At 51.6% G+C, this 10,881-nt stretch overlaps 1 protein-coding gene across 1 annotated transcript in view; it reads right to left on the bottom strand.

Moving 5' to 3' along the window:
- NPTN (neuroplastin) overlaps window positions 1–10,881 on the bottom strand; it is a 44,121-nt gene continuing 33,240 nt past the window's right edge. Inside the window, exons 7-11 of the mRNA XM_039557815.1 lie at window positions 10,659–10,792; window positions 9,589–9,862; window positions 1,792–1,813; window positions 1,391–1,464; window positions 1–1,060 (exon numbers count right to left, since the gene is read on the bottom strand). Coding sequence (XP_039413749.1) covers window positions 1,404–1,464; window positions 1,792–1,813; window positions 9,589–9,862; window positions 10,659–10,792 — 491 coding nt within the window. The 3' untranslated portion in view covers window positions 1–1,060; window positions 1,391–1,403. The remainder of the gene's footprint in view (window positions 1,061–1,390; window positions 1,465–1,791; window positions 1,814–9,588; window positions 9,863–10,658; window positions 10,793–10,881) is intronic.

Genomic DNA, 10,881 nt, shown 5'->3' with positions numbered 1-10,881 from the left:
GCGGTTTTTGTCAGTGTTTTATTTTTAAAAACAGGTGAACCCACTTTTTATACATCATTGCACTTCAACAAATACACAGAACACGAGTTCATGCAGCTACAGTTACGCACATCATGAGAACCCTGGTAGGTCTATTTCTACAATCTTTAAATCATGAGAAATTACAGTGTCAAACTAAAGAGGAATAACTAGTTGCATAGAATATCACCATGCTGTAACACTTCATCATTTAAACAAAAAAAAAAAAAAGAAAATTATAAAAGTTTGCCTGAATTGAATGTACAAGAATATGTCGAACACATCAGTGCAAAAGGATTTGAGAATTTACATGAGTTAACAAAAAAAAAAAAAAAATCACTTAAAAAGCAATCATATATATATATTTATAAACTGAAGGTTTGTTTTTGTTTCCAACTGCATCCCACCACCACCAGCAGCCCCTGGCACCACCCAGCCCTGACGCCCGACAGGACACCCCGCGCTCCGTGGTTAAAGCCCTTAAGGAAATGTCCATGTCCCTGCTGCGAGCGCCGGCCCGGCATCGCTCCCTCCTTCCAGCCATACAGTAAGGAATGAATATCAGCAGCTTCGAAATGAACCACAACGACTTCTGGTTTCCCCTCCCCCAAATATAAATATATACTGTATATATCTTTAAGTTTTGCTGTACTTTACAAAAGAAGTCTCACTAGATGGCAGCGGTGCGGTTTGAGCGGTGCCGAATTTAACAGCTACAGGAAGTAAAAAACAGCGCATGCGTGAACCCGCCTGGCTACTGCTCGTGTAAAGAGAGGAAAGGAGAAAAAAAAAGCAACATTCACAGCACATCAAGCCCAAAAGAGTTTACACCTTCTACACGGAAGCATTATTAAAATTCATCTGGCTAGGTCATCCTTGCAGGAGAGGCTAAATAAGGCATGCGTTAGACAGTCATATTGTTGCTCACTTGGAAAGGAAAGAAAAAAAAGAAATCAGACAGAACTGGAGTTCTAGAACCAAGAGTTCCAACCCTTAAATTTAGCAGGTCATATTGCCATCAGTCTCTCAGAAACTTAAAGCTCTAAAAAAGAAACGAGAAAGAGGTGCTAGTCAATGGTGAACAGCACGAGCCGCCGCAGCCTGCAATCCCCACGGCTCCCGACAGCCCCAGCTCCACCTTTTACAGGGAATCAGGAGGGCTCAGCAGCTTTGTCTAGTTTTTAGCAAGCAGGTCCTTAAACCACCCGCCTGTTCGAGGCAATCAATGCTTTGGTCCCCCCCAGAAGGCCGGCGCGGCCTCGGCGCAGCGGCAATGTTTGAATCCAGGGAACGCGTTTGCTGCCGCGCCCCCAGCACTCCGGGCAGGAGGGCTGGGCCTGCCCGCTCCCGGCCCGGCGCAGGCAATACTTACATGATGAGCATTTTTAATTTGTGTTTCTCTGGCGTAAGTTTTTGTCTTTGTGATTGTTTGTAGAATTGGTTTTCCTGCAGAAAGGGACACGAGAGAGAAGTGCACTGAAAATCAAGCCCCAGGTACGGGAAAAATGGACATTATTTGTACTTGGTTAAACAGCATTGCATGCTCCCTCCCTTTAACTGGCTGAAGACAACGCCATTTTAGACTTTGTATTTTAGCACAGTATTTGTTTTCTAGCAGGATGTTGCTTTTCTTGCCTCCAGTGCTATACGAAACACACCAGAGGGTCCAACACCATCTGTAATGTCACATGCAATATCAATCCTATGATTTCTCACCTCCCACAACCCCCCAGATTAACCCAAACAGTACTTTTTTCCTTAAAACACACTTACATTGGCCCAGCTGGTTCATCATCTGCAGCAAGCGTCCCGATGCACCGAGGGAGAGACAAGGGAAGGAAAGAAAAAGAGAGTCAGTGTTTGCAGGGGGCTGCAGTGCGAGCAGCAAACTCATCTATCTACAGCATCAAAGGCCATTCCAGTCGGGAGTGCAAGGATCATGGAGTTACTGCTCTGGATTCGGGTTTAATGGCAGGTATGTTGCTTCAATGGGTTTAGTTAACACTTGGAATGCTGGTCATGAAGGACTGCAACTGTAGCGGACAGATTGGTGCAACATGGTCAAGACTCATCTTGTCCCCAAGTTCCAGTGGTTCAATCTCATAAAAAATAGATGAGGAGACAAACCAACGGTTCAGTTGTAAAATCCTGCTGGATGTTTGCTTGCATTGACTTTTTTTTAATATGTATTGTAATTTTTAAGTCATTTTTCCACTGCTGATGGGTAACTCCTGGGATACACCCCAGAGGGTACATACCCCACACTCATCTTCCCCCACGGACGACACAACCTCTGCATTCCCCATTTTTCTCAAGGTTTAATTAGAAGGGACCATGTTAGGAGGAGGCTGAAGGGGAACACTCGATTCCAGCCCCAACCATGGTCCTTGGGCAGCGGCATCCGATGTCACCAGGAGGAGTCAGGGTGCTGGGACACCTCCAGACACACTTCAGCTGCAGAGGCCTGACAGCACTGTCCTGCCCGTGGCCCTGGGCAAAACTCATTTAAGAACTGGGGGGAGCAAATCTGCCAATGAGGAATGTTTCATATTAACTCTCTCATGACCAATTGGACTTTTTTGGAATTCTCAAACACTGTGTTTTCTCCCATGCTGCAGTACAGAAGACAGAAATGCATTTACACAACAGTACAAGAATCAATCCAGGAACCTAATGCTCCCACAGATGGATTTTGGGGGGACCAATTCAAGCCCTGCTGGTTTGGGCACTTGACAGTTGCCGTTCCCACCTCGTGCCGGAGGGATTTTTCAGGGAAGTCTTTGAGAAACTCTCAGCAGGATTCCACAAGGGTGCTTAGTGCACATGAAGCAGTTATGGAAATTACAGTCTTACAGTGTAGGCATCCGCATGAGCACACGCCAGGAGTAATGTCAGGGAGAGGGGACATTACTCCACCTGGGCCTTCGAGGCAACGGAGAGGCAAAGCCACCGCTAGCACAGACAGTGACCGGAACAAAAAATACTTCAAAAATAAAGAACTAACCACAAACCAAGAGCTTTACAGCCAAAATAACAGACTAGCGACACACCGGTGTCCACAGAATTCCAGTACCAGCAACAGTAACTATCGGACACGGTACAGAGAACTGGGACTAGGAAGGACAGCCAGACATCAATGTGCTGTTGTATATACAGTGAGATATACAGAGACACATCAGGTACTCAAACACAAAGCACAGCAGAGGAATCTACAGCTTCCTTCCACAAACATCTTTGGGAATCAAGGATCCGAGAGCAGCCGAGCTCCGCGCTCCGGGCGGGACGAGCCTGCGAGGACAGCGAGCCCTGGCCCCCCAACACCAGTGCTGCCTCTGAGACCCAGCTCGGCTCCAACAAGCACCATCGACAGCTTTGGGAGTTTGTTTGGCTGGACTTCAGCAATATTGAACTGCACCGTGGACACTCACTACAAAATAACCATTTTCCCTTCTCTGCTCAAAGATTTAAATGCCCATTTCAGATCAGCAGGTTTGTGTTTTCCAAAAAAAAAAAAGAAGCTTCACATTTAGAACGGCTGCCATCGGTGATTCCTCACAAAGATCCCACAAAAAAGCCTACTGGAATACTTTAACTAGATGGTGGATCCCCACCACTCCTCCCTGTCCCACCTCTAACCTAAAACAGAGATAAAAAGACCGAGGGAAATTCTCAGCCAGCCGTTAAGTGCTGGAAAAGCATCCCCAGTACAGTACAGACACAGACCGAACCCTCAGCGAAACCAGGGGCAACAGAACAACAGAAAAACCAGTACAAAATCAGACTAAAGAAAAGGTTCAAAACAGCAAACTGAAATCCAAATTAGTTGTGAACGTGAATGAGGAAGTTTTCAAGAGTGTTAACGTTATGACTTGTGCGTTGTATAGACTGAAGCGGAGGTTAAACAAACTCCAAAGCATGCAGAGCTCTCACTTACCACCATTTTTTAAGGGTATGATGCAATTGAAGGGGGGAAAAAAAAAAAGAAGTCATAGTAACCGACAAGATCAATATAACCCAAAGTTTTATGCCACAGCCCTGCTCTGGAACAGTCAGTACCACCTACGGCACAGGAAGGTCCTCCCAGCGCTCCCCACACGCTGCCAGGAGCGGCCACTGACCACACCGAGCCCCTCCTCCTGCAGGGTCTCCACTGGGACTGGGCATCTGCAGGCTCCAAAACCCCCCTGGTCACAGAACACAGGAATAACCCCCACAGCCAAGCCTTTCCTGCGGGGATGGAATGACCTGCTCCATGGGGTCCCAAAAGCACACATTTCTGAACCAAAGGGGGAGAAGTGCTGCTTGTCTTTAACACATGTAATCAATCCCTGCAGGCAAAAATATCTGGGAATTAAAATTGGAAGATGATGACAACTAGATCTCCCTTAGCTCCTCCACTTGTATGGGAATGTGTTTTGTGCCCCCCCCCCCCCCCCCCCCACTTTCAGCCTTAATTTACAAGGCATTTTAGATGTCACTCAGTTTCTTTCACCGCCTTTGGAAAGCTACAGGGTTTATTTTTAATATCAAATTAATCCTGGGAAGCATCTTGTGACTGGTGGAAGTTAAAAATGAAACACTTGCGGGTTCTTCCAGCACTAAGATTCCAATTTTTGCTTCTGAAGGGATTCTACATCTTGGCTTATGCTTTAAAACCTGCAAAGAATCGGTCCCAGACTGGTTTGGGTTCGAAGGGACCTTAAAGCCCATCCAGTGCCACCCCTGCCATGGGCAGGGACACCTCCCACTGTCCCAGGCTGCTCCAAGCCCCATCCAGCCTGGCCTGGGGCAGCTCAAATGCTCTGAAGGAGCAGCCAGAGCCTGTGGCAGCTCGAGGTCCTGTGTCATGATCCATTCCCACTGGGAACAGCTGGTGGCTATGGCCTCACTATGTACCTGCCTTACAATCTGCTCACCCTGATGAATTCGAAGTGTGGGAGAGAAAGATGTGCAGAAAAGGGAAAAAAAACCCCACCAAGATCACTTGTTACAAAAGGCAAACGGTTGCAGTTAAAACAGTTTGTTTCTTTCAATTACTTACAGTAATAGCAGGAACAGGGAAAGTCAAGAAAAAAGCAAAAGAGGGTTAGAAAGAATGTGGGGATTTGGATGGAGCTTCTGCAGAGCCAGGAGAAGAAACACATTTAAGGGAAGTCTTTGGATTAGGCTGAGGAATGAGAGGGGAAGAATGAAAAGCGACACGTTATAACCCAGTCACCTCACGGCTTCGGACTCGAGATCGTCACTATGGATGCACAAGTAAAAACCGCTCCCAGTCCTACGGGGAATGGAGCCAAGGGGTTTTTACTTTCTACTTACCCAGAAAACACCCTTTACACCAGGGGCTGTGCTGATTTTAGACTCTCTGATCCAACAACAGCAAAACCCCCACTCCCTTTAGGAACCTGTGCTACGCTACACTCAGGTGGTGCTGGCTGATCACTCCGTTTATGGAAACCAAGCAGCTCGAGCTCTACCACAGAGGAACAAAGCCATTCCCTTCTCTCCTTGTCCAGGGGAGCACCCCGGCATTCCCTGCTGGACCCGCCCCCCGCCGGGCATGCAGCCACGTGCCAGGGCATGCCACGCTCATGCAGCTCTCGTCCCCAAAGCCACGGAAGCTGCACGTGGCCAGCCCCCTCTGGATCTGCCAGCCCCTGGCCACTCCCTGGGAACGGGAGGCAAGCTGGATGCTGCCTTACCAGGCGTAAAGCAAGTCAGAACTCACATTCTGAAGGGATGCAGGAATTCCAGCGCCATCTGCCCTCCCTTCCTCCTTCCAGCATGGGATTTGGATGTGCTGGGAGAACCCCTCATCCACAGGCACCGCAGCAAACCCTGTGCCAGGCACCCCCCGATGCCACTGTTTTGGTGGAAACAGGGATTTCACAGGTGCAACGTTCCTGTTCCTGCTCTCCAGCAGCAGGGAAAAGAATTAACTCCCAAATCAGAGTTCTGAGAAGGAGGAAACATCAGCGAAGGAGCTCCTGAGCAGCCCTGGCCCGAGGCACACCAAGCAGCTCACTGGACACACAAAGCGAGGTCCATGCACAACCCAGCCCTGCAGTCAGGAAATGCCAAAGTTAAAGGAGTGTCCCTGCTCTTCCAGCATGGGCAGTGCTTCCAACAGAGGGAACAGCTTCACACTGGGAAGTGTTTTGGAGCACAGAACTGCTCCAAGTGTACCCAGGAGTCCATCACCCTCCCCAGCCTCCCAGGGACGGAGCCATGAGCACGCTGAGCCAGGGCGTTTGAAGCCTGCAGAACATGGAGATGGGAGGGAAAGGGAATTCGTTCAATTGTTTCTTTGGGCTGGCCAGGCAGAGTTCCCAAGTGCTGGGGAAAAAAATCCCAGACACCTGAGCATCCTCTCACCCAGAGAATGTTTCTGTCCCACCAGCTGCATCCCCCAGGACTAACTGGGCACTTGAGCTCAGCACCAGACTGGTCTCACCCCAGGGGCTGACCCAGCACACCCCAAACACTGACATTTGTGTAGGTTCACCTGAGCCAGCCCTCAAGTACCACCTGAGCACAGCACGAGGTGAGAGCTCTGTGTGGGCACCTGCAGCTCCCAGCAGGACCCCAAACCAGCAGCTCATCCTGCACTGCCCCAGTCGGGAGCCAAGGTGTGCTTGAGCAGCTCATTAACAGCTCCTCCTGCTCCAAAAGCCTTTGATTTTCCTGAGCACAGGAAGTGGCCACGTTTGCAGTTATCCGTGCGCTCCTCTCAGCAGGCCAGACGTTGGCCAGGACATCAGAGGATTCCTGAGGGAGGGTGGCAGACACCCTGAGGTGAATGTGTGGCACCCTGAGGTGCTGCAGAGGGGGGACACCACACGTCCAACACCTACAGCCCAACCCTCGGGACTGGGATCTTTACAGGGATCTGCAGCCAGCGCCATCCCGCAGCAGGAGGGCGTGCCAAGCCAAAGGGTAACGATCCCTGGGCACACATCCACAGGGGCCATCCATCCTCAAACCTTCCACTGCGGGACCGGGGCTGCCACACATCACAGAAACCTGGGCACTCAGGAAGGGCATTCCAGAGTTACTCCGCCCTGCGAGGACGGGCTGATGGTGGGGATGATGAAGCAATCTCAGTGTCTAAATGTGGAGAGGTCCAAAGAGAACATTCCCATCCCAGGAGGAAGGGCAGGAACAGCTCAGCGGTTGCTGTAGCACCATCTCATGTGGAGCTCTGCCATGAGCACGATCCCTAGAGCTGAGCACGTCCCACCGACACCAGGATTGGAAAAGCCAGCGGAGAGATCCCGGCTGGTGCCAGATGCTGTGGATAACGAGTGCTGTGGTGTTTGGCCTCAGCCTGCCGGCTCAGCCACAGCTCCCTGATGTTCCTGCCCCGCTCACTGTGGCAGCGGAGGCGGAGGTGTGATTTTGGAAGCAGGGAGCTGCAATTCCAAACGCTGAGCACGCCACTGCATTCCGGCATTAACTTTGGCATTTCGTAACCATGTCTTGAAAATAATAAAATTCAGGATAACCCCAGTCAAACGTCCACACGTGGGAATCAGCAGGCTCCTGGTGATTTCTCACGTGTGCATTTGCAAGGGCCCAGCTCCCGGGGTGTTCCCCACCACGGATGGCAGCACGGAAAGCTTCGATGCCAGTACGGAAAATGCACAACTATCCAAGGAATGTGGGACTCAAGGCGGCGTGATGCCGATTGCGTCCGTCAGCCAGGCAAACCTCATCCACAGGTACGGACTGTCATACTCAGCATGGATTCTTCCTCCAGGAAAGAGGACAGGGAGAACGTCTGACCCCCACGGAGGTGCGTCGTGTCACTCTCCAGGGCTCTGCCCTCAGAACAGCAGCCCCAGCGAGCACTGAGTAACCTCAGCTCCTTGGCTCATCATCCTGGACAGCTCCGGGGGGATGATGAGCCTGGATCCCTCCGGTACCTGAGGAGCGGCCAGACCAGCCAGGAAAACTCCTGCCTTAGAAAGAGGCAGTGAACTCTTCACCTCCAATGTGAGCTCCCCTGCACCACCACGGGGGCTGTGCTGCGAGCTGGTCACGCCAAAGCCAATTCCTGCTGGATTCAGTCCGTTTGGGGCTGCTTGCAGGGAATATTTGGGTATCAAATTACCAGGACCTTGTTCTGGTCCTTGTGCAACTTCACGCAATGAAAATTCTGAACGCAGGGAACTGCAATCACTGACATGGAGGTGGGTATGTGCAAGAGAACATGGAAATTGGCTGTTCCGAGTTTTCCGGGCTGGTGGAGGTCCCTGAGGCCACGCTGAGGGCAGGACAAGCCCCGGAGCCACTGGAAGCTGTTAGTGATGCACAGAACATGCACTACGGTGCAACTGGGGGGCTACACCCCAAGAACAGTCCCACACATGCTCTGTAAGCAGTTAGTAAGTGCTACTCAAGGCTTACAACCAAAGCTGGTTTCCTCTAGGGATGCACTACGTCAGCCAGTTCTGATCCAAGCCTCCCCTTCTCCCATTATTCCATTTCTTGTGTGTTCCATGAGCTCCTCTCCTCACTCTGGATCCCGTGTGAGGCCGGTGAAGGTGGCTGTGCCCAGCCCACACACACATCACTGTTTCACACCTCTTGTTTCCATCCCCTGCAGCCCCACAGCCACACCCAGCTGCCCTGGCAACAGCTCCCACTGGGAAAGGCCTGGCCAGCCCGGGAGGGTGCTGAGGGTCACTCCAGCACGCTGCCCTCCACCTGCATCCATCGTGTTCCTACAGCACTATGACATTCCTGCTGCTTCTCCCAAGGAGTCCTTGCAGAGGTTTTCTCGCTACACACTGGAGTAAGCTGCTAGCAGCACATTAAAGGCTGTTTCTCAGCGTGGATCTTGCAAATACTCAGCGTCACGCTGCCCCTTTCCCCAGCTGTGCACAGGGGAAGGTGTGCAGGAGAAGCTCACAGATTAAAGTTACTACTATTTGTATGTACCAAACACAGATTAACTAATTATTGCTACCATCAAACCTGATAATAAGCCCTATTTTTATAAAACCTAATCAGTGGCTACAATTAGATACAGTTTCAGAGCATTCCTTAACTACAGATTCAGCTACACAGCAGATAAGAGCCCTCCCCCCGTCTCTGAACCCTGAACACATTTGAGTTTTGCAGCACCTTTGCAGCCCCAACCCCTTGAAGTGCAATGATTCCTTAGTTTGAGTGTCATGTTCCTCACAGCCCCTGCCCAGTGTCCGACCCCGAGGCCACGGGGAGGAGCGAATGCCACCACGGGGGGAGGGTGCTGCCAGCTCTGCCCCTGTGCTGCCCTGCGCTCCTCGGGGCAGCACTCCGCAGGAAAGAGACGGGAGCACTCCATCCCTCGTGCAACAAAGCTTGAAAGGTATCCATAACCCCTCCCACCCCACGGTCTGAGCCCCCCTGAAATCCAGCGCTGCGCCTTGGACCCTCTGCGCTTAATGTCCGGAGAGGGAGGAGAGGAGGAAGGCAGGAGCGTGGAGCGGGACAGAGCGGGCTGCTGGTCCTTCCTCGCTCCTCCAGCAGGGCGCTTCCCGTTGCGGGCCGAGCTCCGTCACAGGCGGCGCTGGGCGCACTTACCGTCGGGAACTTCGTCCGGCCGCTTCCGCTTCTCGTAGATGACGATGATGACCACCAGGATCACGATCTCTGCCAGGATGCCCAGGAAGGGCCACAGCGGGGCCAGGTGGCTGCGCACGCGCAGGATGGTGGTGACCGACACGGAGCCCACCTGGTTGGTGGCGTTGCACTGGTACTCGCCGGGGTCCTCGTTGATCTGCAGGTTTGTGATGCTCAGCTCGGTGTAGTTCTCTTTGTTGGAAATGAAGAACCTGCCCGAGGAGTTGTTGATGTCCTGGCAAAGGGACAGGGGTGGGAAACAGCAACAGCTTTAAGTTCTGGGGCCTTTGTGTCACGGGAACTGCAAGGGATTTGCAGGAGGAGCCCAGGCCTGGTGTTTGGCTTTCCAAACACCACCAGAACACCCCGAAGGGAACCCTGCGCTCAGCGGGGCCCGATCGCTGCCAGCACTCGGCCACTCCTGCAGCACCACCCCTTAGGAAGCTCACACTCAGCACGGAACACTCATCCCACCCTGTTCTTTGTTTAACATCTTGGCTCCATCCATCCAATTCTCCAGCTGGGCTGGAGGGGTTAGAAATTCCCAGCTCCTCCCTGCTGTTCCCAGTGCTGGTCACATTTTCCTGCTCACTCCATCACTGGCTGCATGGAACAAACAGATCACCCAAGCACTCATAGGGATCACTGCCACCTCCTCATAGTGAGTCTTGTGAGCTCAAGCAGTAAAACCTGGAGGAATTTATAACCCAGTGTGGTTTCCAATCATATTTCATAGCTCAGATCTTGCAGTTTGTAGCAGATTTCAGAAAATGGCTTTCAGGGCAAGTTCTTAACTTTGCCCAGCAATGCAGTGAGCAATTTTTTTCACACACCAATAATATAAATATCAACATAACACTCATCCATCCTCAGTGCTGCCAAAAAATATCCACCTTCACTCACGCTGGAGGGACTGCACGTTGAGAAGTTACAGAGCACCTTCAACAGCCCATCCCTAACCCCAAGGTGCTGCTTTCCTCCTTCTCTGGGGGGTCTGGGCAGGTAGAGACATCCTGAGCCCCCTTCCTTACCTCAAACACCCCATTGACCTTCTTGCGCCAGACCCACTCGGGGTGGGGGAAGCCCACGGACTTGCAGTACATCAGGGCTTCCTGGCCCTCGTTTTTGTTCTCACTCCTCTTGTGCCCGGTGATGTCAGGAGTGGCTGCGAGACAACAGAGCAGCTGCTAAGTGCAAACAGGCTTCTTTCACTCATCGGGACACAAAAGCTCTGCAGCTCCCTGGAGCTGGCCT

The sequence above is a fragment of the Corvus cornix genome, chromosome 10 (genome assembly GCF_000738735.6).
Source record: "Corvus cornix cornix isolate S_Up_H32 chromosome 10, ASM73873v5, whole genome shotgun sequence".
Classification (NCBI taxonomy): domain Eukaryota; kingdom Metazoa; phylum Chordata; class Aves; order Passeriformes; family Corvidae; genus Corvus; species Corvus cornix.
This window is presented reverse-complemented; position numbering and strand designations above follow the sequence as displayed.